This window comes from Phasianus colchicus, chromosome 16 (assembly GCF_987193195.1).
Source record: "Phasianus colchicus chromosome 16, bPhaCol1.hap1.1, whole genome shotgun sequence".
In the NCBI taxonomy this organism is placed as follows: Eukaryota; Metazoa; Chordata; class Aves; order Galliformes; family Phasianidae; genus Phasianus; species Phasianus colchicus.
Window position 1 is genome coordinate 5,104,512 of NC_143451.1, and position 25,045 is coordinate 5,129,556.

The window sequence follows — 25,045 nt, forward strand, 5'->3', positions numbered from 1 at the left end:
AGGGCAAATTCAGTAAACCTTTTGGAATAGCTACTGTATATCTGATCTTGCTCTAAAGAACTTGCACGATCTGGAAGGCCCAGTGGAGAGTTGGTTATCTTTATACAAAATGATTTATCTAACTTTTTGCATATACGTAAAGTCTGGCGAGTCTGCAAGGTAAAAATGCACTTAGTATGTCTTAATCTTAAATTTCGTAACAGAAAAATGATTGTTGTAGAAGACATTTTGATAGGTAAACAGATGTAAATTTTTTACCGCACATTTCATGTTTTTATTTACCTGAAGGCTTGAAAAAGAGAGAAGAGCATCCAATTAGTGTATGAAACACAGCGGGCCATCCAGCTGGTAGGAAAAAAAATGAAGAGAAAATGTAAAATGTATTGTTTGTCATCAAGGTGCACGATGTGTGACTGGCCTTCTAATGGCTTTCAGGGATGTGCTTCACATAATTTGTAGCAAGCTTTCTTATCAGTATGTGTTGCAATTAATTTAATCTTGTTTCTGTTATTTCCACAGTATTTTTCAATTCAGTGAACCTCATTACATTTGCAAGTGCATTAAATTAGAGTCCGGATAGAAGAAGAGAGATGATTATCAGTTAATTTAATTATGTTTCTACACTTGCCTATTTAATGATATGTCTGCCATTGTTGTTGCAAGCCCTTACTGCAGTAGCACTATGCAGAACTTCCAATTCCACGTCGAGTTTGTTAGCTGATAACTCCTGACAACTCGTGGAGGCAACGTTCAATAGTTTGCGTCTCATCAGGAAGCATTTTTAGTTGAACTCCTACAGCGTGGAATAGCTTTACTATATTTGCTACAGCATTACAGTGTTTTCTGACCGTGCATATGTGGTAACATTGTTACAGTTTTACTTCATTAATTTAATTAAGAAATAGAACTTTGCATTCTTATTTTGATTGAAGAAACAAGCGTGCCTTTGCGTGTTTGTTCTGAACACTTCAACAGTTCAGCCAAGGAATGGTCTGTCAAAGGAAGAAGGAGGAAAAGGCAGAAGCACAACCTTGCCGCTACTCCTTTCTTTGTGTAAACTGTTCTCTTATGCATAAAATTATGAAGTCATTGAGGAAGGCAAAAAACTGAATTCTAATACTTAGCTTATGCTTGTCATTGCTATTGCGTTAGGCTGTAACAGTGTTTTCTTTAGTTATCTTGCGAGTCTACACTTTTTTCCTTAAGTTTTTGTTCTTCTGTTAGGTATTCCCAGATGTATGGAATCTGTTTTGGGTTTTCGTCTGGCATCTGGGAATCCTAAGGATAGCTACTGAGAGTCCCCAGGCAGTGCTGTGTTATGTGTGCAGATACGTACCGAACTTGCATCATAAGTGTGTATCAGCTCATTATAGGCAGGTCTGTGATTGAGGATGCAGCATAAAAATCCAAATTTTACTAAACTTTGAGAACTGCTGCTCTCCTTATATTTTGGAAGTTAAAAATTACATTTGTATTGGCTTTTTATTTGTGAGAAGTAATTCTGTGAATGGGTACTGAATGAATACTTCCTGAGGGTGCCTTATGGTACAGAGGGATGATGGCATATTATTATTATTATTATTAGAATATTGATGGAATATATTGTTAAAATATATAACAGAACATGAGAGGTTTTCCAAGATAAACACCAGGCTAATCCCAAGTTTTAGTAATCAAAACAAAATAGCAATGGGAAAAAAAAACAAAAAAACTTGAAAATAAGACATTGGTGCATTATGAAGATGTCTGTTTTTTTTTCTTTTTTTCCACTCAGTCATGAATATAATGGTTACTTTAATTTTTTGTCTGTGCACATGTATGGTTCAGTTCTTCAACATCAACTATATGTTATTCATTGAGGTAAGGGCCAAAACATGATGAAGTGCTTAATTAGAGGCTAAGGTAGCCAGGGTGAATGCTGTGGTGCCAAGAGTTCTTTCAGGACGCAAAGCCATTGTAGGCTGTGTGTTGTGCCTGGACTGGCCAGTCCATGTAACAGTACAACCAGATTTTCTCCAATATTAACTGTTGCTGTAGGTAAGAATAAAAAACTACTATAATATGGGACTCCTGAGTATTGTTGTTTTATGAATAAGTGATGTGGCTGGAAAACAGCCTAACCTCTATCTGCATACACATGCAGATTGATGATAGACCTGCAAATAATTGCTGTATTTCTGATGTGATAAGAATTGGCTGTGTTGTTTGTAAGTTGTTACTGTGCTACTTCTCATACACTTAAAATTACACTGCCATTTAACAAAAAAAGTATGGCACATTTAGTGTGTATTTGAGACTGACAGCAGTTTGTGTGCTTGGAGTGGGGGAATCAAACTGAGTAAACTCGAGGAAAGCAATTTACTTAATAAACCCAGCCTTATGTTTCTAAAAATGTGAATTTAAGTGATTGTTTTGTTGGGTGCCCCAGGGGATTATTGCCATTACTTACTGTTGTTGTAGAACTTGCCATCCGAATATTAGTTTGAATATTGCTCAAACTAGGAAGAGTTGAATGTTATTCACTTGGTTTTAGTAACTTTTTAATGGCCTCTAACTGGCATGAGTTTGACAAATTCCGGTCCCTCTGACACACAGTCACTTCTGTTTACACCTATAGTACCATTATTTTTCTATTTTGTTTACTTCTACTGGAAAGTTATTTTGAGGCAAGAATAACCGATGCAGGCAGTGCTACTTAACCTGCTTAATGGAAGGATGTGCCAATCACTTGGATCCACTGGAGTTTCTGAGAATTAAGAATATTAAATTTTTTTTCCTAGCTCGATTTGTTGTGAGGAAGAGCATGTTCTTTGTTGTCCTTAGAGCCTTGCACCTGGGGTTTGAGAACTAACCTCATTTTGAGTTGTGACTCATGTTTTTTTTTAACATTTGATGCTTTTTATTCAGTATTATTTTTCTGAATAAGAACTTTACTGTCCGGCTCCATTTGCAAAGAAATGTTTTGAGTATCTGCCATTGCCCAGGGTCTCTGAGAGAGCCCCCTGAGCAGAGTCACTGGAATGAATCCCCTAGGCTAAACCATAATGGTAGGCACCCTTGTAATGGCAAAATCATCGCTTAGAGAAGGCAGGGATAAATCAAGCCTTTTGTCCGAACACAAACATAAGTAGTTAATCAACTGCTTTCTGTCTGTAATAAATAGCATCAGTTGCAGAGTCTTGTAATCAGGTGCTAAGGAAGAACAGATTCTCTGTTACTATGAACAGCAACTTGGAGAACTAAATGGATTTAATAGATGAGTGACATTTTTGGTTCTCTATTTGATGTATTGGAGAATAAAATCCTCTGTTAAATGAGGATAGACCTAGTTGGTTTATCAGCATGTTACATTACAGTTATTTTTCATTTTCTACTTTTCTGTAATTTTTTTCACTTTATTTTTCTTTGTGTTGGTTTGAACTAATCAACACTTAGTAATTGACTATTACTTATTTAGTATGCTTGATGTACAGTGAGTGATTTCTACTCTCCTACTTCTTTTCAACTGACTTCTCTGATTGTTGCTCCAAAATGGTATTTTTGGAGGGAATGAAATTGAAAGATTAAATCCCTTAATATTCTGTGCTTGAAAAACACTGTTTGTCTTTTTGTCAGGTAGAACACTTTCAAATCCCTCCTTGGTCCAAGCTGCTGTGCTTGACATCTCATTATTTGACTCAGCTGTTTCAGTTTCACCTTCACCCAGCTAATTAAGTAACTCATTGAATGTATTATTCAGTATTTGATTCCCCTATCTGAGTCAGTGAGAGATAGAACCTAAAAAAAAAAAAAAAATCCCCTTGATGGGATTAGAGAGAGGATTGTTGCTCTGACATGGTGGACTAAAATGAGAATGAGCTAATGAAGTTGGCAATATATGAATCGCGTTCTGTCAGTTTAGCAAGTGTTTGGCTGCTGGTGTAAGTATGGGGATTAGAGTTCCTTTAAACCGATCATTCCATAACTAACCAAGTAGTGACTTGTTAATTGTTTCAGGGCATCTGCAGTGTGAAAGAGGTTCTTTAGCTTTATTTACGATTTTGTTTCCCTCTTCAGCTGTTGTCCTGTAGGGTATTATATCTTCATGTGTCACGTCTAGATATGGGCTTTAGCTATTTAGGGAACTTGGCTTTGTTCATCGTTTTGGCTCCATTAGCGATGTGTATTACTTTCCAGTGCTTTTGGCAAATTGTGAATAATTTCTTACTTTTTTCTTGGGTTCTAAACATAAACAGAAGTGACTTGCAAATGAGCAAAAGCCAGTGTTGAGCTATAGGTTGTCTAATTGCATTCCTATTTGCTTACTTTGCGCTTATAACTATTCTTTAAGATTAAAAGGGGAACATTGTTGCAATTAAATTCATTTACATTACAGTTGAAAATTTCTTTTTTAGTATTTTAGTATTAATATTTTAGTATTTACATTAAAAGTGAATTAAATGGAGCTATAAAGTCCTATCCGCTTAAAATCTACATATTTTTATCACTCTGATTAAGGGAAATAGTTATAATGCAAACGTACATTCATTGCGTCACCAGAGAAATCTAACCTAAGAACACGATACTTCCTTTTTGCTTTTGAAGAATAACATTCTCCAGTGTATGGGCTGAGAAGGGTAAGGATCTGAGTCTTTGTGTAACTTCCATGAAAACTTCATAATGAATTTGCTGCCAATCTTTCTCATTCAGTGTCTCACTCTTCTCCTCCCGCTATTCGGTTATCTTTTCAGCTTTGGTCAGAAATTGCTTTATGTCTCTGAGAAGCCAATCCCAGCAATAATTCACTCTCAAATAATTCACTTCCAGAACGGTGTTTTGAGTGAAAACTGTTATCTTCCACCAAAAACTCATTGGAAGAGTCTGGCTCAATTCTTATATGGAACATCTGATACTATGTCTCGAAGAGTTCTTACGATCTATGTATTCAAATGAAATGTTTCAGAAACTCACAGTTAAAAAACAATCGCTAGAAAACTGTTCTCTGAATGCTGAATATTCTTTCTGCAGGAACAAATCAGTGATGTAATTCTGTTATGAGTAAGTGTGGAGTACATCCTCAGCAGTTCCATGGCTAAAGAAAAAGCAAACTCTAATAAATGTTGCTTGAGTATTTCATTTTAAATAATGTGATAGGTCCTAGAGCTAAATTCTGAAGCTTATAAAATGTGCACATGCTTTAAACCTAGGGTAAAAAACGCTGAAGCTCAATGTCTTTGTTAAATACATATTTGATTGCTTTTTTAATTTAAAGTTCTGAAGCAAGTGTACCTTTTATCTGTTTAACTTCATCTATTTTCTCCTGTAAGAGATACACTCTCCTGGATCTTGGTATGCCAAGGGAAAATAGTTGACCTTTAGTAAGAAGTGATAGCCTTGGAACGGATTTGACCTCTTTGCCTTGCTTTTGCAGTTAGAGTTTTGTTTGTCTTGAAGGTTATAGTTATCTGCAAAGAAAAATAATTGGAATGGGACATCTTTAGATTAAAGTTCTGACAGGGTCCTTCTTCTAATACTCATCTTCTCGCTAATGAGAAGATGTGTAAATATTTTATTAAGCAACTAAAAGAGAGGGAACGTTGTCCTTAATGAGATTTGAAATAGAAAAAATTAGACTGTCAGTTTTTCAGTTATTTGAAACCGTTGAAAAATTTAACTGTCTTACAATACTGGCAATATTTCATAATATTTATGATAGTATCAGCAAACTGAGCTTCTGTTCAGCTATTTACTTGTTTAAAACATCTTTTAAAGTTATGCTTTTTAGTTGCTTTCCTGGAAATATGCTCAATCTTAATGGTAGCAAGGCTTTTTTCTCATTTATTTGAATGAGAAAAATAATAGCTGTATAAACTTGACCAGGTTTTGGTTAATTAAATGCAAAAAGCTTAGCTAGGCTTCTGGATGATTAACTTAGAATTGGATTGAATCAGGTTTTTTTTTTTTTTTAAATATATTGTCTTTGTGCTAATGATTTTTTATATTTCCACATTACGTAATGAATTGCTGAACTTCTCTGTATTCGTATGCAAATATACTGTTGCTTCTAATTTGGATCAAATTAAATTAAGGAAATCACACTTTTATTTCACTTTCTCACAATTTAAATAAGACAGATAAAAAAGCATAGACAATAAATAATAATAATGTAATCTAACAATATAATAAGATAAAAGGTACTAATTGCACTGTATAGGGAGATGAAACACTTTAAACTTATCAAATTGTCTTCAGCTTTCTTCTCAGCTGTGACCATTGACCTGAACATTCTCCCATAACTGTGCTCTGTGAAAATGCTTGTTTTTAATTTATTTTCAATAACATATTTCAATAACAGCTAATTTTAGAACCTCAAAATATTTTTCACCTAGCACTAAATATGAAGTGATGGTTTGTATTAAAGACTCCTGAATTTCAGAGTTATATTATGAGAACTTAGCGTCCTGCAGATGGTGAGCAGTGCTGATCACACCAGGCGCTCTCCCCAGTCTCTTTCCTAAGATAAACTTCTTTTTGTGACTTCTGTGATGCTTTTTATATCCAAATAACTTCCAAGAGGTGTTTGTTTTGATTTTGTTCTACACAAGTGTGTCGATAGCTGGAAATTATGCCCAAGGTGAATCTACTAATCTAAGTCTTCAAGGCCTTGTTCTCTTCTCCAGTCTTGTAGACAAGTGGTAGGATGCACTCATGCCAGTACCACATCACGTTGTTAGCAGCTCTGAATGTACAGAAACCCCTTTGTATGCAGCCTTGATGTGCTGATTGCTGCAGCTAGTGAGTTCCCCATCAACAAATCACTTCTCTCCAACGGGTAGTTATGAAAGTATCACAGCGCTAAGCCAAGGCCTCACCACAGTCTCCTGATTGCTGATGTTTCCGTGGAGGATGTGAACGTGGCATATTCTGAAGTAGGTACAAAAATACGCCTTGAAACGCTGAAATATAAGTCAGTGTCTCAACTTCATGTTCCAAATATACGTATACATTTCCAAATATATATCAGCAGTAAGTCTACAATTTCTATATTGTGTGATGGCTGTAGGAAAGAAACATGGTTTAAGACTTCTGGTTGTTGGGATTTATTAATTTATTTTGTTGTAATTTGGGAATGAGGACTTGTTACTCAGTCTTGCAGGAGAAGCTAACGGCTATTTTTTGGGCACAAAGTAAAAACAAGATTTTTAGAAGAAGAAATAGTGTTTTTCAGAATGCTGTAGTTGAGAGCAGGGACCAACTGACAGCTGGAATACACGTTGAGAACAGGTACAAAAATCCTCAGTAAGAAAGTCTCTGAGAAAGCTTTGGAGATGAGTAGGACTGTAATTAAAGTATTGGTTTTAGATATTATATATGTTAGGGTAACTTTGACATAGTTACTGAATTGCGCTTAAGAGACTCGGGATACTTTTCTCATCAGATTTAGTGTGAAAAAGGTTTTTGATCTTTTCTGTTCATATGTCCAAAGAAACTAAGCTGCTCCTCTGGACTGTTCTAGTGGAGTTCCCTTGGCTTTCCAGATTGTTTTAAAAGCAGCAGTCAGTCACTGATGAAGTAGCAGCTGTGAGTGACAACTGAGAATAGCTATTTTTGTGTTTGAGGATGCCAGATGGGAGTTGTGTAGAGTGTGGTTAGCTGAAGCCCTCAAAGGACAGGCACGTTTGGGAAGCTGTGCTTTTTGTTTGTTTTGTTGCTGTTTGGTTTTAGTTTTATTTTCTTCCAGAACTGCAGGTGTGAGGGCAGGACGAGATGATGTGTGCTTTACCTGTTTGCTTCTGGGGTCTTTGATAATTTTGACACAGGCTAAATTGCCCTTTTGAAGCTTAGTTGATAAATGACATTCTAAACATTAGCTTTCTGAAGTGGCCAGTAAAGACTGTAGTTAGTTCAGTAGCTGTGATACTGAATCTCAGTGCTCGTACTGTGTGCTGGATCTGCTTTTTGGAAGGTTATTTCAAGCTCCTGAATATCAACCTGATGTTGGCTTTACTTTGTATCATGATACCATGTCAAGAAGTGGATTTTTCCTGTCTGGTGTAGCAAACTAACTGTTAAAAATCATAAACGATCTGGTGTAATTTGTTAATTATACCATATAATTTAATAAATAATTTCATTTGACTACCATTGTGTAGTTTTGCAGATTGTATCTTTTTGCCTGGATCATTAATAATCCTTAGGGTCAGTAAGAGCAGTGTAAATGGTGATCATTATCTGCAGTATTTTATTGTAAAATTGGCTGCTGTTTTAGATTTGTTGTTTGATTATATTAAAAACAATGCTGAAATCACACATTTAATTAGCTTCAGCAGTCAAAAATTCACACAAGGTGAAAAAGAAGTAGTTTGTAGTTAGTGGGAATTGAAGGCTACAGAAACCACGGGAGAAAGCCGATAGCAAAGCTTAGATTATTTCACTTTGAAGTTTCTTTATTATCAATTCCTTTAATTAAATGCCTTTTAAAATGTGTACCGCAGATGACAGTAAAGCACTGTGAGAATTCGAATGGGAAACAACACTATTTATTTTTTTCTGTTAACGATGGTCATCCTGACAACTTTCTGTTCAGTTGTAGTAGAAACATTATTTTTACTGGGGGGTTTATTATACTTCTTTAATGAGTCAATAGATTGTGCAAGAGAGATTTTTGAAGTGAATCAGTGTTTTGATGGGTAACCTTTGTATCTATGAACTGTCACTCTTTTTTTTTTTTTAAAAAAAAAAGGCTATATAAAGCAGCAACCAAAAACATCTCTCATGTCTTCCTAGTGTTATAGTAGTGCACTAGAGTTTTAAAGACTATCGTCTATATTTCAGTAGAAGATACTGCCATACTTTTGTTATGTTCAGCAAAGACAAGACATAGCAGTATTTTTCTTTCTGTTTCAGAAGAGTTTATATAAGCATTTTAATTAAAAGAACGTGTAAGTGTTCTAATGGTCTTCCTGTCTTTTATTTAAAAAAACAAAACATAGCTATACCAAATGAAGCCTTGGGAGCTTCCTGCTGATTTTACTGAATTTATTTTTAAAATATGTTGGGTAATATATATATCTTAGAAAACCGAAAGTGCTGCTCTTTATATCTGATAAAGAACTTAAGTGTTTGATTTTAATTCAGGCAAAGAATCCGGTATGTTTTCTATGCAGTTAATGCCTTGTTTGTGTTATCATACCTTGCACTGATCACTTGAACAAAGTTAAAACTGCTCGGCAATATCATAGGATCTTTCCTTTCTCGCTTGACTGTAGTGGTGACACAATTTGATCTGGAACTATTATTAAAATTACAATTAATGTTGCAGCACTGAAATTTTCTAATAGCTTTGGAAGCGAAGAGAAATGCAAGCCTAATGAGTGTGCAGCTGTTATGAGAGATTGTTTGGAATTGATACCTTTGTATAAATAAAAGCAGAAGCTGGTAAATTGGCAGGGAACCAACTAAAGAAACGCTTTCTCTGATTCAGACTGTATATCAGTTTTTGTTCATTTATTTAGGCAGTGTGATTTGTTGAGAGAAGCTTTTGCCTGTTTACCTTAAAACTGTGATTTTTTTCAACTGTTTTGTAATTAGCTGCAAAATAAAACGATCATCGATGACAGCTACCCCCAGTAAGATTATTGTTTTGATAAAGAAAACAATAAATAGCTCATGGGCATTTAGATTGCTGATCTGACATACTGTATGAAGTACTGTTAGTTTAGGCAAGATTTTTTAATTGATTTTTTTTTTTTCCCCTTTGTAAAGAGTATTGGATTTTACAATTCAGTGAATACCTGATCTCTTTTGTTTGTGTGCTTTATTGTAGTTATTGCCAATGGTTATCTGAACAGCAAAATAGGAAGCATGTATAACTTGTCTGCCTGTTTTATGCTCCCATCTTGGTTTAAATAACAGTCAGACAGATAGCAGTAGTTGCTAAAACTAAAGCTCCGTAGGGAGACTGCAGATTTATTTTTCCGCTGTGCTTCAGAATTCACCTCCGGTTTTTAAAGAAAAAAAACCCTCTCAGAATATTAGGGTCATAAATTTTAAGTAGATTTTGTAAAAAAGTAATTCAAAAATTTTTACCAGATCGAGTAAAACTATATTAAGCTAATTTGTAAAGAAAGAGGGAGAAATACATTTTTTCTGCTGTCATATGATTTTCCCAGCTTTTTAGTTTAAGGGGAATGCCTGCAGTTACACTTGTGTTGTGTTGAAAGTAATTCATCAAGGAAGCATTCTGAATTCAGGAACGATGCCATTTGTGCTCCATCAAAATTGGTTTTGATGCAAACAATTTGTTAGCACTCGAAGCTGCTGTACTGGCTCTGTTTTACTTCGTTTTACATTGTGTAGCTTGGATACTACTCAGTATTTATGCTTGGGAATCCAGTGATTAAACTGGAAAAAGAAATTCATAAAAAGCTTTTAATATTAAAAAATATATATTTTAGAAAATGTGTTTTTAATTTGAAGTTCACTTGTGGATTATCCAAGTAGTGCTGTTCTTCTTGTCTTTCATTCTTTTGGCCAGACTGAGTTGGCATATCAGAATATGCAGAATTCTTTTTAAATAACAATGCCTCTAGATTTGGTAAGAAAATATTTTAAAAGAAATTTGGAACTAAGTGTTGCACTTGTCTCCTTCTGTAATTGAAGCAGAGCATTGAAATGTGACCAGCTATCAAGTAGCTGGAGGCTACCACTGGGAAGATGGAGGGCGTTCCTTACCACCGAGAGCTTTGTGTTGGTATCCTAACATTTAGGAGAGACATCTCCTGAAATCATTAGAAATGCTGGCGTAATTCCTCACTTCTGGTGGAAAAGAGGATCTGGTGACATCCAATGAGGTCTGGATTAGCAAATGGAAAATAAAGAAAAGGGTGGGTTTTTTTGCATGTAATTTGCATAGAATGAGTAAATAGTGAAATTGCAGTGGGATGTTTTGGAGGCCAGAAATACGAGGAGTTTCAAAAACAGAATGGATGAGTTCATAAGATAAAATTCTCATTATTTGTGTCCTGAAAGGATTTCCTAGCTTCAAGTGTACCTCGCCTGCTTGTTTTTTAGTCTGATTACCACACTTCAGGCTTGATAGGCAGGGTTCTGATGTAATTGCTGTGATGTGTGTGCATGTGTTGTGTGCACATGGCGTAGTTTGTGTGGAAGACATTTTACTCTTTTCCTAAACTCTTTCTCTGGGCTGCCTTCTGATTGCCACACTTTATTTCTACAGTCTATCAAATTTGGCTTAATCCAATAATTGCTTTCTAAAGCTGTTTAGATACTTGGTCTATCAACTAATTTAATATGTTGATTCCTTTAGGAAACCAGATAAAGATAAACAAATTTCTCTAGGCGTACAACATACGCGTGTTGTTAAGTCAGTTGCATTCTGTGGAAGTTGCATCAGCACTTCAGGTGTATGTGGCCAGTTGCCATCTCACCCCGTGTGCACTGTGTGCTCACAAAACCCTGGCACCTTTACTGACAGCCCTGCTTTTGGACATTTCAGGAATATATACTCAGTGCAGTGACTTGGAACGCACTGATATTTGTTAGTACAAGTAGGTGTCCAGTAGATCAACAGAGCTGTTGGGGATATTACTAGTTCAACTAAGGTTACATTTGCAGTTTTGAAAATGGTTTTGATGGTTAATCTAACTTTGCTTCTGAAATGGCACCTTTTTCCTATTGGCTAAAAAAAAAAAGTTCTAATTAGATTTTTAAAAAGATTATTTTGAAAATTACATATAAACTAGAAAATAGATTTGTTTTCCATTTGTAATTGCAACTGAAAACCCTGTGTCTGAAATCAGAGATGGACACTGCTCTGATACAACTGTTTTGCTCTCTGAATTAAACGTAGCTACTCTGAGACTTTGGAACACTTAGATTTGACCTACCTGTCAAAATGGTGTTGTGCATAGGATGTGCTTTTTTTGGTGCTGTTGAACTGGTAACTTTATCTAATGGAAATTTGCATTGCCACCCTTGGAGATCAGATTTGCCAGCCCTCAAATTTCAGTCCTAACATGATGGCTTTTTTTTTTTTTTAGGTTTGAAGAGAAGTTCCCAGACCCTTCTGCCTGATAGATAATGTCTTAAAGTAATATGTCTTTTTTTTTTTTTTTTTTTAAATGCAGTCTGTTTTTATGCTGCTTTGTGCAGTTGTGATCTAAGAACATAGATTTACGCTCAGGTAACTTTTTCCTACTGGACTAATGGGTTGAGTCTCACAAATGCTTCTTTTCTCTGCTCTGAAGAGGCTTGATGTGTCTTTGCATCTCTTAGTATTTGGCGTATTAAAGAAAAAGGCAAATAAGTCACAAAGGTGAGAGAATGAAGAGGAAAGGAGTGGGAAATTCTCATACGCTTCAGTCCATAGTGCCCTATCAGCAAGCAAATATTTACCTGCTCCCTCAAACAAATCTATGTTAATGCAAGAAAAATTCAAGCTTTATTTGTTTAAAATAAAAAACAACATCTAGGTTTGATAGCTTTGCAAATTGCGGATGAACGTAAACAGAACTCTGGAATCAGAAGGAAGGAGGTTATCCACTTTCACAGCTGGCTGGTGGGTGGTGTGTGGCAGGAGTCAATTAAACTGTATGTGAAAAATACAGCAGCATTTTTACAACCAGTAATTTTTTAATATAAAACTTGTCAGTTCCATATACCAAGAATCTTGAAAGCCACCGCCTTAAACTCTCTACTCTTAATGAGAAACAAAAAGAATGAGCTCCTCAAAGACATGAGAAACTTTTTAATTTAAATCTCACGTGCAATGGATTTATTTTTGGATTCCAGAGAGCATCTGAGAAAGACATGAGGGAAGGATGAAGATGACCCAGTCTTCTCCTGGTTTCTGCTTGTAGCTTGTTAGGCAGAGGCCTCTGTTGCTCCAGAAATGTTAGTGACTAGAGATTAAGCTATTGATTTCATTCATGGAGCTCTTCTCTTACACTTTTGACACTGCAGCATTTGAAACTGTAAAAATCCTCGAAGTTAATTTGCTGAGATTCGTGCGTGGGTCATTCAGTTGCTGGGCACAAACTTAGTGAAGGCGTGAATGTCACATTCTACTGTTTCATTTTCCATCTTTTCTCCTCTAGTAGCTAATAGTGTGCAGTTAATTCTCTGGGATGGATAAAATAGAACTAATGTGAACTTCTAATGAATTATTCTGCTGGTAGCCTTTTAGCAGCAATAAGGATATGTAATGGATGGTGAAAACGGTGAACTATTTTCCACAATTATGCAGGGCTTTGATGTATTCAAGCACTTAATGAAAACATCCAGGAAAATAAATAACACAGAATTTTTATGTGTACTTGTTCAATTAAAGTATTTCTATTCTTTTGTTTAACATTTGGGTTACCTTTATATATGCTTCTGTCATTCAAAGGAACCGTTTCTGCTTTGTAAAATTTAGATCTGTTATAAGTATTTAATTTCTATCTCTACAGCGTTTTAGTGAATTGGAAAAGTAGTGTTAGGAAACAATGGCTTAATTTGTTTTGGCACTTGTTGGAATACCAAGGGTGCACGTGAAATAGCTGACCAAAGTGCTCAGTGCTATATTTTATTTTTCATGGAGTTGAGCGCGGTTTTAAGAGATTATTTGCTTCCACCTACTGACCGTTCGTGATATTACAGACAAAAACAACGCAACACTTCAAGCTCCCCCAGTTTCTCATCTTTCGTTCTGATGCAGGCCAGTGGAGTAGTGTGTGGATACAGGAATTGTTTGCTGTCTGCTTTTCATTCCTTTCAAATGGAGAAGAAATACATTGGCAATTGAAGTAACTTTTAAGGTTTCTTAGCTTGTGTAATTTATTTGTCTTTTGTTGGTTGTGTTTTGTTTTGGATATAGTGTGGTATTCTGGTAAGGAAGATGTGGAAAGAGATCTGGATAGCATGGAGACACCAAGTAAAGGAGAAAAATAATAACAAATATTCACAATTAGTATCTGTGTTTGCATGACTGGTGGTTACTTGAGGGCGTTCAGCTTTTTGCTATTCAAAAATTAAACTTATGCGTTTTATACATGTAAAATAATTGTGTGATTACCAAACAGAGTCATGCCTTCAACAGTGATCACTTGTACTGTCCAGAACTTTCCTTTTACTTCTCTTCAATAACACTTGCATTATGCTAACACAAGTTGAATGTGCTAGATGTGATTCCCAAGGGCCTAACAAAATAAATTTAGTTTCATGTTGTTCCACAGAAACAAGTAAAATGGGGGTGAAGGAAGGGAGCCTTCTCAGGAATGAAGTAGATGTCACATCTGATGTATTCTGTTTTATGGCCTTCCAGTAGACATTGCTGTCAGCTTACGTAAATCATTAGTTACCTGCAAACTAGCACTGAAAAAGAAAACACTTGATCTGGTAAGCTGTGGTACTCAGTGCAAGCATACATTTCATGCGTGTTGGTCACTAAGTATTCTCAAACTGTTAAATGTTGGTAGGAACATGTTAAGATGACCTTTCAGAGCTCCATGCCAACAAACACAAGGCTGAGCATAACTGCAATTCTACTGTTAAACGTATGTGGCCCTGACAGCACTTAGTTTGACTCTTATAGATTGTATTTGTCCTATATTGCTCCTGATATGCTGCGTAAAACCTTGGGTTGTTTCCTTGCTGCTACTCAAAGTAACTGACAAGATAAGCAATTTCCTTTTGTTGTGCCAAATCAGTGCTCAATAACAGAGCTCTTAGAGTGTTTATGATATTATAATTTAACTGGCAGTTATGCAGTGACAACTGGTAAAATAAGAAGAATTTTGAGTACTAATTTCCACAAATGCTACCTGAATCCTGACTTTTATTTTGAATATAAAGAGTATTTGAAATAGTGATTTGTAAGTGATGTGTAAAACTAACTAGAATGAGAGATTGTTTTTCTGGAAATATTCTATTTGAGGAGTGACCGAAAATTAGATATGTCTTTAATAGATCTTGCTGAGTATGAGAAGAATTTATCAAGAAACCTTGATTCAATTTATTTCATTGAATGATTTTCTTTTTTAATCTTTTACAAATATATGGCTTAGGTAGGAAGTCTTTGATGTTGAAATAGCGTCAGTATATGTAAGATGAATAGATGTGGTGCTGAAGAAACACAGCTTCTTTATTTAATTTGCTTCTAGTTTTATTGGGAGCCGCTATTAGCTGTCAGCCTTAAATCTGTAGCTTGAGGTTTATGTAACAAGTAACTAGCCAATGCTTCAAAATTTGATGAGGATAGTTCCGGCTTCAGTAAGAGCCTGGGGAAGGGCTTTTAACAAAAGCAACAAAAAGGGCCTCATCAACAGAAGTCTCTAAATTTGCAGCGTGTAAGAAAAGCTAGCTTCAAGGTGTGCCATCGTGGAAGAAGTGAAGTTGAAAAAACTGAAAAAATACAACATGTCACTGACTTTGTCTACAGTCTAACGACGTGGGATATACTCAGTTTATGCCATTTTCAGGAATAACTTGTACAAAGGGATAAGATAAAGACATAAGTGCCTTTCAGGCAATCATTTGTGATAACAATTTGCTGTGTGTATTTCCATAGATAAAAAGGACGTGTTCTCTAACAGGTTACACGTTGTCTACTGTTCAAAGCCCTGGCAGTTCAGTGAGAGACAAAATGGCTAAGGACTAACAGGAACATGTTTTAGGTGTTGTTAGATGTAAGACTGCTTGATTCCTGAAGTAAGCAAAAGTACCAAGTGTGTGTGTATACAAAAATATATACGTACGTCTGTATGTTTCTGTAAAATAGATGCTTGAGTATTCTTGTGTATTGCCCTGAGATTCAGACACAAGCGTCTTGAACACATCTAGTAGTCCATGATTATAAATATGGACCCATAACACGTTGTGCACTTCACAGTCCTCGTCAGCACTTCTGTCAACAGATGGAAGATAGAGCATTTCCTCTTGAGCTGATGGTTATTTTACCTTTTATTTTTCTCTTTTTTTAATACTGATGGTAAAGGAAAGAGTAAATGACTGTTTTATCACGATACGTGTTGAAAAAGCAAGCTTACACTATAAAGAAGATGCTTTAATTTGGTCTTCTGTGCTGGCTATGGTATATAGAAATCTGCTTGTTTTTTAGAATGTATCAGTCCTATCTTTACATTTACAACACATATGCTTGTAATAAAGCTTAATAAATTTTCTAAATGCTGTAGTACTGAATATCTTATCTTTAAAGGTACTGTTTATGAATATACAGTAAAATAGAATAGGTTGAGAAACTTGCTTATCAAACTTAGATCCCTTTTCTTGAGTCCTGAGTTCTTTCCACCACTGTAAATGTGCTTTGTGACATTGTCTTCTCTGTTTGTCTTTTCAGGATACTAAAGCAGAGTGCAATTCCTCTGTAGAAACTGAGGACAGAAAAGTAAGTGGCTTGATTTAATGTCATTTATGTCAGGCAGCTCTAGTAAGTTACTCTTTTATTGTATTTTTTCTCCTTAATTTAACCATATTAAATTATTTTATGGTGTTTTATGTGTATGTGTTAAAGTTTCCCGATAGCATTGCTAATGCAGTTGTATTATTACTTCAGTAGGCACAAAACTACCTTGCTAGATTGAATGAATTTTAGATTTCTCTTCCTTGTTGAGAAGAGAATTAAAAACACTCCAAAACAAGAGATGCAGGAAGCCGCCCTCTAGCTCTCAAGTTGCATTTTGAAACAGTGGGTTTTTATGGTTAATCTAGCATTAGTTTAGCTGTGCCGTAATGCGTGATACTGAAGTTCTGTGGTTCATCTTTCCAAAGTTATACATAAATTTTTTCTTTTACAGACTTCTTTTGGCTACTGCATCTTTGTATTTATATTCAGCAGCTCCTCTTTTTCTTAATAACAGCCAGGTTATTTTTGCTGGAAATGTAAACTTTATAAACCAGTGTAATCCCATACACACTTGAGTTATCCATGAAAGTCCAGATTGTACTAAATACTGGTATTCAAGTCTAGTATAATATGCTGTCAAAGTTACTGCAGGAGAGCACAACTCATTTTTGTTGTGTGATGAAGGTTCTACAGAATTCCAATGATTTACAACGTTTTCAGGAACAAAGAGGAAATTATTTTTAGTTAGACAAAAACATACTAAGAGTTCAATTAAGATACTGAAATGTGAGTGTAATTAGCTTGCAAACGCGAGAACTTGCATAAAGAGTTATCTAGTTGTCCTCATTCCCTTAATTTGTTGGAGCATTTTGAAAGAATTTAAATGTTATAATTAGCTATCGTTGTGTGGCATGTTTTGTGTTCGGTCTCAAAACTGAAGCTTCTGCTGAGCTGAAATGGCAGCTTTATTTTTCAGTCCAGGGGTATGGATTACTAATGACCTATTCTGAGACAATCAAATAAAAATATATAAATTTTATTAAATAATAATGTGTTTTTTACTGCTTGTTGCATTGCATGTGTTTATTGATAGTGTAAATTAGGGGCTTAGTGTAATTTGTAGAACCTGGAACATTGTAAATAAATATTTTTATCTATGTTGAAATCAAGACAAACTACTGCAATTAAGACGTGCATAATTAGCATTTCATAATTTGCACTTCCATAGTGAAATATATTACTAATGAACTATATCATTAGTAATTAATGAAAAATTTTCCAAGCTAACAACAAAATGTCTGCAAGGTGCCTTCCTTTCTTACAAACTTTCTTCCTGATGTTTAATCTCTACTTTCTGAAGTACTTTGTTTAGCTTTGCAATTGTTGCCTTGTCATTGAATTAATTCATGCCGATGCTGTGGAACCAAGGTTCTGGTATGGCGTTATCTTCCTTGTGCTGTCCCACCCTCCCTTTCCGTTTGTTCTGAGGTGGATGGAGAACTGTTTGAGCCACTGAAATCTGACTGGAAAGTTAACTTAAAATGGCTGTTCTGTGCTGGGTAATTTTGCTGCGTCTGGATTTCACTGTGCTTGGGATGTTTTGTTCTTCGTATTTTTTTTTTTTCATTTTTGTTTGATTTCAGCGTGCTCTTTTTAGTAATAGACTCACATTTGCTGTAATGTGCAGTGACATTCTCTGCAGTATACCTTGCAGGAAAGTAAATGCTGACCATTAACTAGCAGCTATGTTATTAGCTTGGTAACTGAAGGTCACTCAGGATATCTTGCTTCATTTTCTGTTCTTGAAGTAGCTCATGGAGAGAACATTTTTGAGATGCATCTTGACTTAAAGATTTACCACATTTGAGCTCAGAGTGCAGAGGCTTTATGAGAGCAATAGACTTAATGGGTGTGCGTTAGGTCAATAACATGATAGGTCAGTAAGTTAGAAAATTTCCCTGTAGCGACATAACGTTTTATCATTCTCTGTTACCTTCTGTGGGATATGGTATAGCAATGCCTTTCCTTATGTCTTCCAACAGAAAAAAATACAATTTTCTTTTAGTACCATCTGTCAGAGGATTTTCAGGCACTTCACAAACAAATTAAAAACACTTTTAAGGAAAGTACTTACATTCATATTGCCCAGTTTACATATGTGGAAATACAGTTATGAAGGAGAGTCAGAGGGAAGGCTGCAAAGTTAGTCCAACGCAAAACAAGAAGAAAAAGAAACTTAGTTTACAAATAGACAGAATTCAGCTCATCCAATCGCTTCTTGCAATCTTTTATTTATTCAATTTAATGATAATTTCCAAATATTTTCCATAGAAGTTTACGGGAAACTTTGCTTCACTAGTAGGAAAAGAATTACTTTAACTTTTGTTCTTTGGGTTACTGTGAGTGGAAATTAATAAGGGTATCAAATAAGAAAGAGCTTATGAGTCAGACTGTCCACGGTGCTTCTTAACTGCAGGCATCTAAGCTATCGCTGTAATTGTATGCTGTATCCTTTTGTTGTGAACCCTTCTTCTGCTGTTTAGGACCTTCCTAACAGTGAATATGAAATATCTTTTTTTTTTTTTTTTTTTTTTAACCTTTTGAGGTCAGTATGCAACCTATATCATTTTGGAATGTTTAGGGTGCATTTTTTTCTCACGTTAAAAGGAATTTTTTTGAGTAAAGATGGCAGACTCCAACGTATTGTATTGGTGTTCTATGTAAGTATCTTTACTCCGTTAGGTGATTGCGTTCTGTAAATCGTGTTTTGGATATAGAATCAGTGGAATCTTACGGAAAACTGACGGACCTCCTGGTGTCTGCTTGAGTGAACAAATAATTCCTATTTCTTCTGCCTCTTTAGCTGTGGGACAAATAAGAGTATTATTGAAGCATCCTATGACAGGATAGAATGTAGAGGAAACAAGCGGGAATAATGCACGAGTTAGAATAATGAGCTGTTCAGGTAATACGTACCTGTCACCGTATGCCAAAAGTTCCCACTGAGATCTCAGCTCTTAAGTTGAATTTGACATTTCTGGAGTGTTTTCATCACAGAGGTGAAATTTTTCAGAAGGGTGAAATAATTTCAGGTTTATTTTCTTTTGCAGAAAAGTTTTTCGAAATCTGTGGCTGCCTACTCAGTGATATTTTTAATTAGAGATTTTGTGCACTCCAGATAACCACAAACTCAGGCAGTGAGTTTAATCAGACCTACATTCTAATTTCAATAGGTATAATTTTTTACATTCTTAAAGAAAAATAATGTAATTCTTTATGTAACTCTTCTTGTATTTTTAGTGATAGCTTTTAAATCAAAGGATCCTCCAATTCCTTGTCTTAGTTTATGTTCCTTGCAAATAGAAACATAACTTATGGAAATATAGACAGCAAAGGCTTGCCCTAGAACCTGATGTGCAGTGCTGGTTGGCCTAATAAATATTGGAAACACTGAAGTGAGGAAATAGAAAGCCAGTCAATTTCCTGGCATGTAGATTGTGACAGTGCAAAGTCTTGTTGGAAGGTTCCATAGTATTTGAATGATCATAATGGCAGTCCTATTACTGCTCTCTTGTTCTTTCTGTCACTGACATGCAATTATGGAATTTCACAACTGAAGTGATGACAATTGCTTGTGTGTGTGTGTCTGTCTTTTCTTTTCATCCAACTGTATCAAGCAATCCGTAATTTGATAAAGTGGAATTGAAATGACAGACTTGATACGAGTGCCAAAACAATAATTTGACCTCCCACTGAAGTGTTAATGTGTTCAGCTGTATGACTTCTATTCATGCTGAACACACATAAGGAACGTGTATGGTATATTTATTATATTAGAATACCAGCTAAGGCAGATTGCTACTCAGCTGGCCAAAGCCGAGCCAATGAATGATGCTGGTTGAGAGGATGTTAAGAAAGAGATGTTTTAAGCAGCTGAGAGAGAGAGGAGTGAGAGAATATGAGAGAAACAGCCCTGCAGGCACAGAGGTCAGTGAAAGGGGGTGGGAAGAAGTGCTTCGCGAGCCAGAGCAGTGATTTTACAGCTGTGGTGAAGCAGGCTGTGCTGCTGCAGCGCACAGGGCAGGATTAGTGCAGATATCTGTGCTGTAGCCTGTGGAGAGTCCATGCAGTTCTGGGCAGGAATTGTGGCCCATGCTGGAGCTGTTTTTTGGGAGGGCATCGCATCGTGCATAGTCCCTTCCTGAAGGGCTGCGCTCTGTGGGAAGGCCCCGTTCCGGAGCACTTTGTGAAGGACTGTACCTCATGGGAGGGCACCATGTCAGGGCAGGGGAAAGCCACTGGAGGAAATAGCACTGGTTTGGCTCCGCTTCAGGCACTTCATCTGTGGCACGCTGTGTAATCCCGAGAAGTGTGTGTGGTTCTCCAGCCATGGTATAAGGACCCGTGCTCACTTCAGCAGCTGACACTACAAGCCAGGATGCCCACACTCCTGTCAAGCTTCTCATCTCTGTGCTACGACTGCCTGCAGGTTAGTGCAGTTGCAGAGCCAGCCAGAGCTGTCCCGTGGCAGCTGGTCACACCTCATAGGGTACCCTGCATTCCTAGCAAACCTGCTGTGTGCCCTCCAGGATGGAGGGGTGTGCTGAGTGGAAATCCCGGGAGAGCAGGCAGATGACCTTTGATAAACAGCACTTCCAACTGTACAGGACAGGCGGTGCGGCCATCCCCAGTTTGGAGACGGGACAGGAATTTTCATCAAGCCTCTGTATATCGTAGTCTGGAGACTGCAGGTGGGTCATTTGTTTTTATATGAGTGAATTACATGTGCATTATGGTAACTACAGAAGAAGCTGAGATATTGAGTTCAGGTCCAGAGTGATTGTGTTTTTTCAGGATCTGACAAAGGGTGTCACAGCAGATATACTTTTAATGGCAGCCCTGAAAGAGTTCATCTCATCTGTTGGATAGGCAGTAGGACACAATTATTGTAGAGACTGTTCAAAACACAAGCTATGTTATAAGTTCACATTTGTAGCATCAATGTGCAAATGCAAATAATACTGAATAGGAATCCAGGAAGATAAAACATCTTGGCTACTTAGGCCCATTTCGGGATGCTGGTTGCACCTCAGAAATCCTGCTGCAGGAGTATGCTCGAAGTCGAGCACATGCTTAACCAGCTTTCTGCACAAAGGTACTTGATAAGTTTTAATCGTGTTTTGCTAAGCAGTGTGCTTAGGGAGGTGAGGTAGGGCTCCGAGAACCATAACGAAATGAAGTACTTCAGAATTGACAATGAGATGATAATGATATTTATTAGAAATGGTTTCCATGTTGACAGAGGTTATCTTCCCTAGTGCCTTTTCATTTACTTGTTAAGAACTCAAAGGCACATTAACAGAAAACATGGACTTTAGAGAGACCCGTATTAACAAAAAGAAATGTATATGTATCATACAAAGTAAGTAGAAATTGTGTGATGAACAACTTTTTAAGAAGTCTGTATTTCGGTGGCTAGCAGAAACTGAGGACAACTTAAGTGTAACTTTCTTCCCAGGCCGTAAGCGTCCTTGTAAGACTGCTCATCTGTAGATGTACATCATCTCATGGTGTCTTCTTATCATGGAGCAAGGAGAGGTTTGATCATGCAGGGTGGTCAAGCAACCTAAATGGTTATTCGGCTTCTTGTTATTTTGTAGGCAGATTCTTCCCAGCATAGAATCTGAGCACAGCTTCACCTGTGGCCTTCTGACTTTTTAACTCATAATTTGACTTTTTATTGTATTATAAAGATTGTAATTTCAAGAATGGGGAAATTAAAATTATACCTCATTGTACTTATGAACTAAGAACTTCTTTTAATTATTCTTTTGGATCTGTACCAAGGATGTATAAACTTCACATTTTTGTTGAATATCTCAGAGGATGTCAGTAGTCTTTCATATCATTGTTTAACATTTAAACTGGAAAAACTTTAAATAAATAAATAAAACTAAGGGCAGTTCTGGAAGACAGCAAAGAGTGGGGAAAAAGGCCCTCTCACCTGTTGTTTTTTTCATATACTTAAATAATTAGTTGCAGCATTAAGGTACTGGGCATTCATCTAAAGCCTTTGTTTCAAGCTGTCATTAACTTCACTTATCTTGTTTAGAACAGGCTGTTTTTCAAACAAGTATGACTGGTTCATTAAGCTAGGTGGAATCTAGTCGCGATGGCAATAGTGGAATAGGTCAGTGTTTGACGGGATATGCAGCAAAAACAGGTTGCAGAGTAACTCTTAGGAGGACGTTAGATAACGAGGCCGCTGTGGAAAGCCACTTAGAGTGTTTGTGTTCACAGAGAATCAGTGAATCGATCCGATAGAGTATTTATTCTTGCATAACGCCCCCAGATGGTAACATTTTGAAAATATAGATAATACTTTCCTTCTGTTACGCATCAGGCTTGTTGATGTGCTTTTTTTATTAGACAAGTAATCTTGCAGATGTTGTTTCATTAAACTGAGGTACAGAGATACATTCCATTAATTTTCTATTCCCAAGTTCTAGGCAATGCATTCTAATTTTTTTTTTTTTAAATTGCAGGGCAGCATTTCATGTATTAAGTGATACACAGATTGCACATTAACTGATTAAACTTACCAGAACAACACTAATTGAGCACTTGCTAACTTGTCTTTTCAAGTTCTTTAAAAGGTAAAATTAATAAATACACAGCTTTTATTGTTACTTGAAAATATTAAGTAATGGTACTCCTAAGAGAGAGAACAGGAGCCATAGAATAGTTGTGTGTGTTCTTTTTTTCCTTATCTCTGTATGCCTAGATAGTCAGCGTGGGGTTTGTTTTCTGAAATACACGTGACTCGGAAATGTTAGTTTTCCATATTCAAACCTCAGTTTTTGGAAGTGAATGCACTTTAAAAGAAAGTATATTTCTAAAAGTATTAAACTTTTTTTTTTTTTCTGGCTGAAAACATATGGCTGGCCATCTGTGCTTAGCCATAGAAGTGTTTCTCCACTGCACTTTAATTTTCCTTGCATTGAGAAGTAGGCCTCTGTTGGCTACAGAAGTGTTAGAAAGAGACATTACATTTCCATGAAGTTTCCTCAAAGAGGCTTACTGATGAGGTGGGAGGCTGGAAGTTAGATTTTTCTGCGAGTAAAACTGGGGGAACGAAATTCTTCTGTAATTTGTTTGAAGTCCTTGTAACAGAGCTCATGTCAAAATAAGCCCACAAACATGGCTATTCAGATTACAGTTGCTTTCTAATTACTTAATGGTATAGCTGATACTCTGTCAAACTGCTCCTCTGTGGTGTTAAGGTAGACTTCATTTAAACTGATCTGTATGAAACTAGAAAATGGTATTTGAAATTGTGTGTGAAGTACTCGATGCAGGCAAGTGTTCTGTTCTAAGTCATAAAATTGAGATATAAAAATAACATTTCTCTATCAACAACTGTACCTCTATCAAAAGTTTTGTTGAAAATAGGAGTCCTTTTAGAAAGTGAGCTGCTTATTATATTTTTGGTTCTGTTTTCCATATAGCTGGTTGCAAAAACATTCTTACAGAAATATTCTTGAATAGTAGGTATAAAGCATTAACTGTGGTATCTAAGTACCTCTTTTTTTGCTTATCAACGTCATTAACATGATTATGGGAGAGAAAACATGAGATGTACTGATTGTGTACACATTAGCTAGTGGGTAGTGTGCTTACCAGAGTATCTGAATCTGTCAGATAATCATTTCCTGAATCTTTTACCTCTGGAAAATGGAGCTCTGTGATTTTTCAGTTCTGTTAAATTCTACTGTTGGTACTATAACTAATTTCCCAGGTTTCATACAGAATTTGGCTTGCTGTGGTGTTTCTTTTCAGGAATTGTGATTCACTGAAAACAGTGATCAAAACCAAAGTATTGCTTACATTTAGCAGCAAGAGTACAGCAGAGGAAAAGCAAAAGAATGTAAAACCACAGGGCTTAATACATTTGGTGAGTTGACCCAGACCAGCAGCTAAAATATTAGCTGTGCAGTTTCTTGCTTTCTCCCACCTGTCCAGTCTGGGGAAGAGAGTAGAAAGAGCAAAAGTGACAGACTCGTGTGTCAAGATCAAGGCAGTTTAATAAGTGAAGAAACGGGGGAAATCCAAGTTCACTTACCCTCACCACTCCCATGGGCACATGCCCAGCCAGTCTCAGAACAATGGCTGCCAATAGATGAAGATCCCCCTACCTCCCACCCCTTGTTCTGCTCTGTTTTGTTGCTTAGCTTGTACTTACAGGCTTTGGAACATCCCTTTGGCCAGTTCATGTCAGCTGTCCCAGCTGTGTCTCCTTACCATCTCTCACCCACCATTAGCCTACTCACTGAGAGGTGTGAGGGGTTGTCAGCATGAAAGAGAGAGCAGATCGTGATGCTGTGCAAGCGCCATTTAGCACAACCAAAGCAATGGGTGTTATCAACACTATTTTATATTTATTAGGTTGCTGAAACCGTTTACAAATGTAGTGGAAATAGTCTGAGAAATAGACTGAAATTTCTAGTGGAAAACAAGAGATGTAGGGAAACTGGAATGGGTGAGAATAGTGAGAAAGCTATGCTTCCAACTGTGTACAAGCCAGTAATCTCTTGTTCATGCATACAGCATTTCTTTCTATCTGTCTGTCTTGTGGAAAACAGTCCATGACTCTTTTAACTGCTAATGTTTCAGCACTTCCTTGGGAAGCAGAGGGTGAGT

At 36.5% G+C, this 25,045-nt stretch overlaps 1 protein-coding gene across 16 annotated transcripts in view; it reads left to right on the plus strand.

Annotated features, from left to right (window-relative positions):
• Positions 1 to 25,045, plus strand: part of RBFOX1 (RNA binding fox-1 homolog 1) — a 751,763-nt gene that overhangs the window by 218,904 nt on the left and 507,814 nt on the right. For 15 of the 16 annotated variants that reach the window (XM_090151326.1, XM_090151330.1, XM_090151338.1 and 12 more), the window contains one exon: positions 16,340 to 16,387. The exons of the other annotated variant lie outside the window; for it this stretch is intronic. In XM_090151326.1, coding sequence (XP_090007452.1) covers positions 16,340 to 16,387 — 48 coding nt within the window. The remainder of the gene's footprint in view (positions 1 to 16,339; positions 16,388 to 25,045) is intronic. 16 annotated transcript variants of the gene reach the window in all.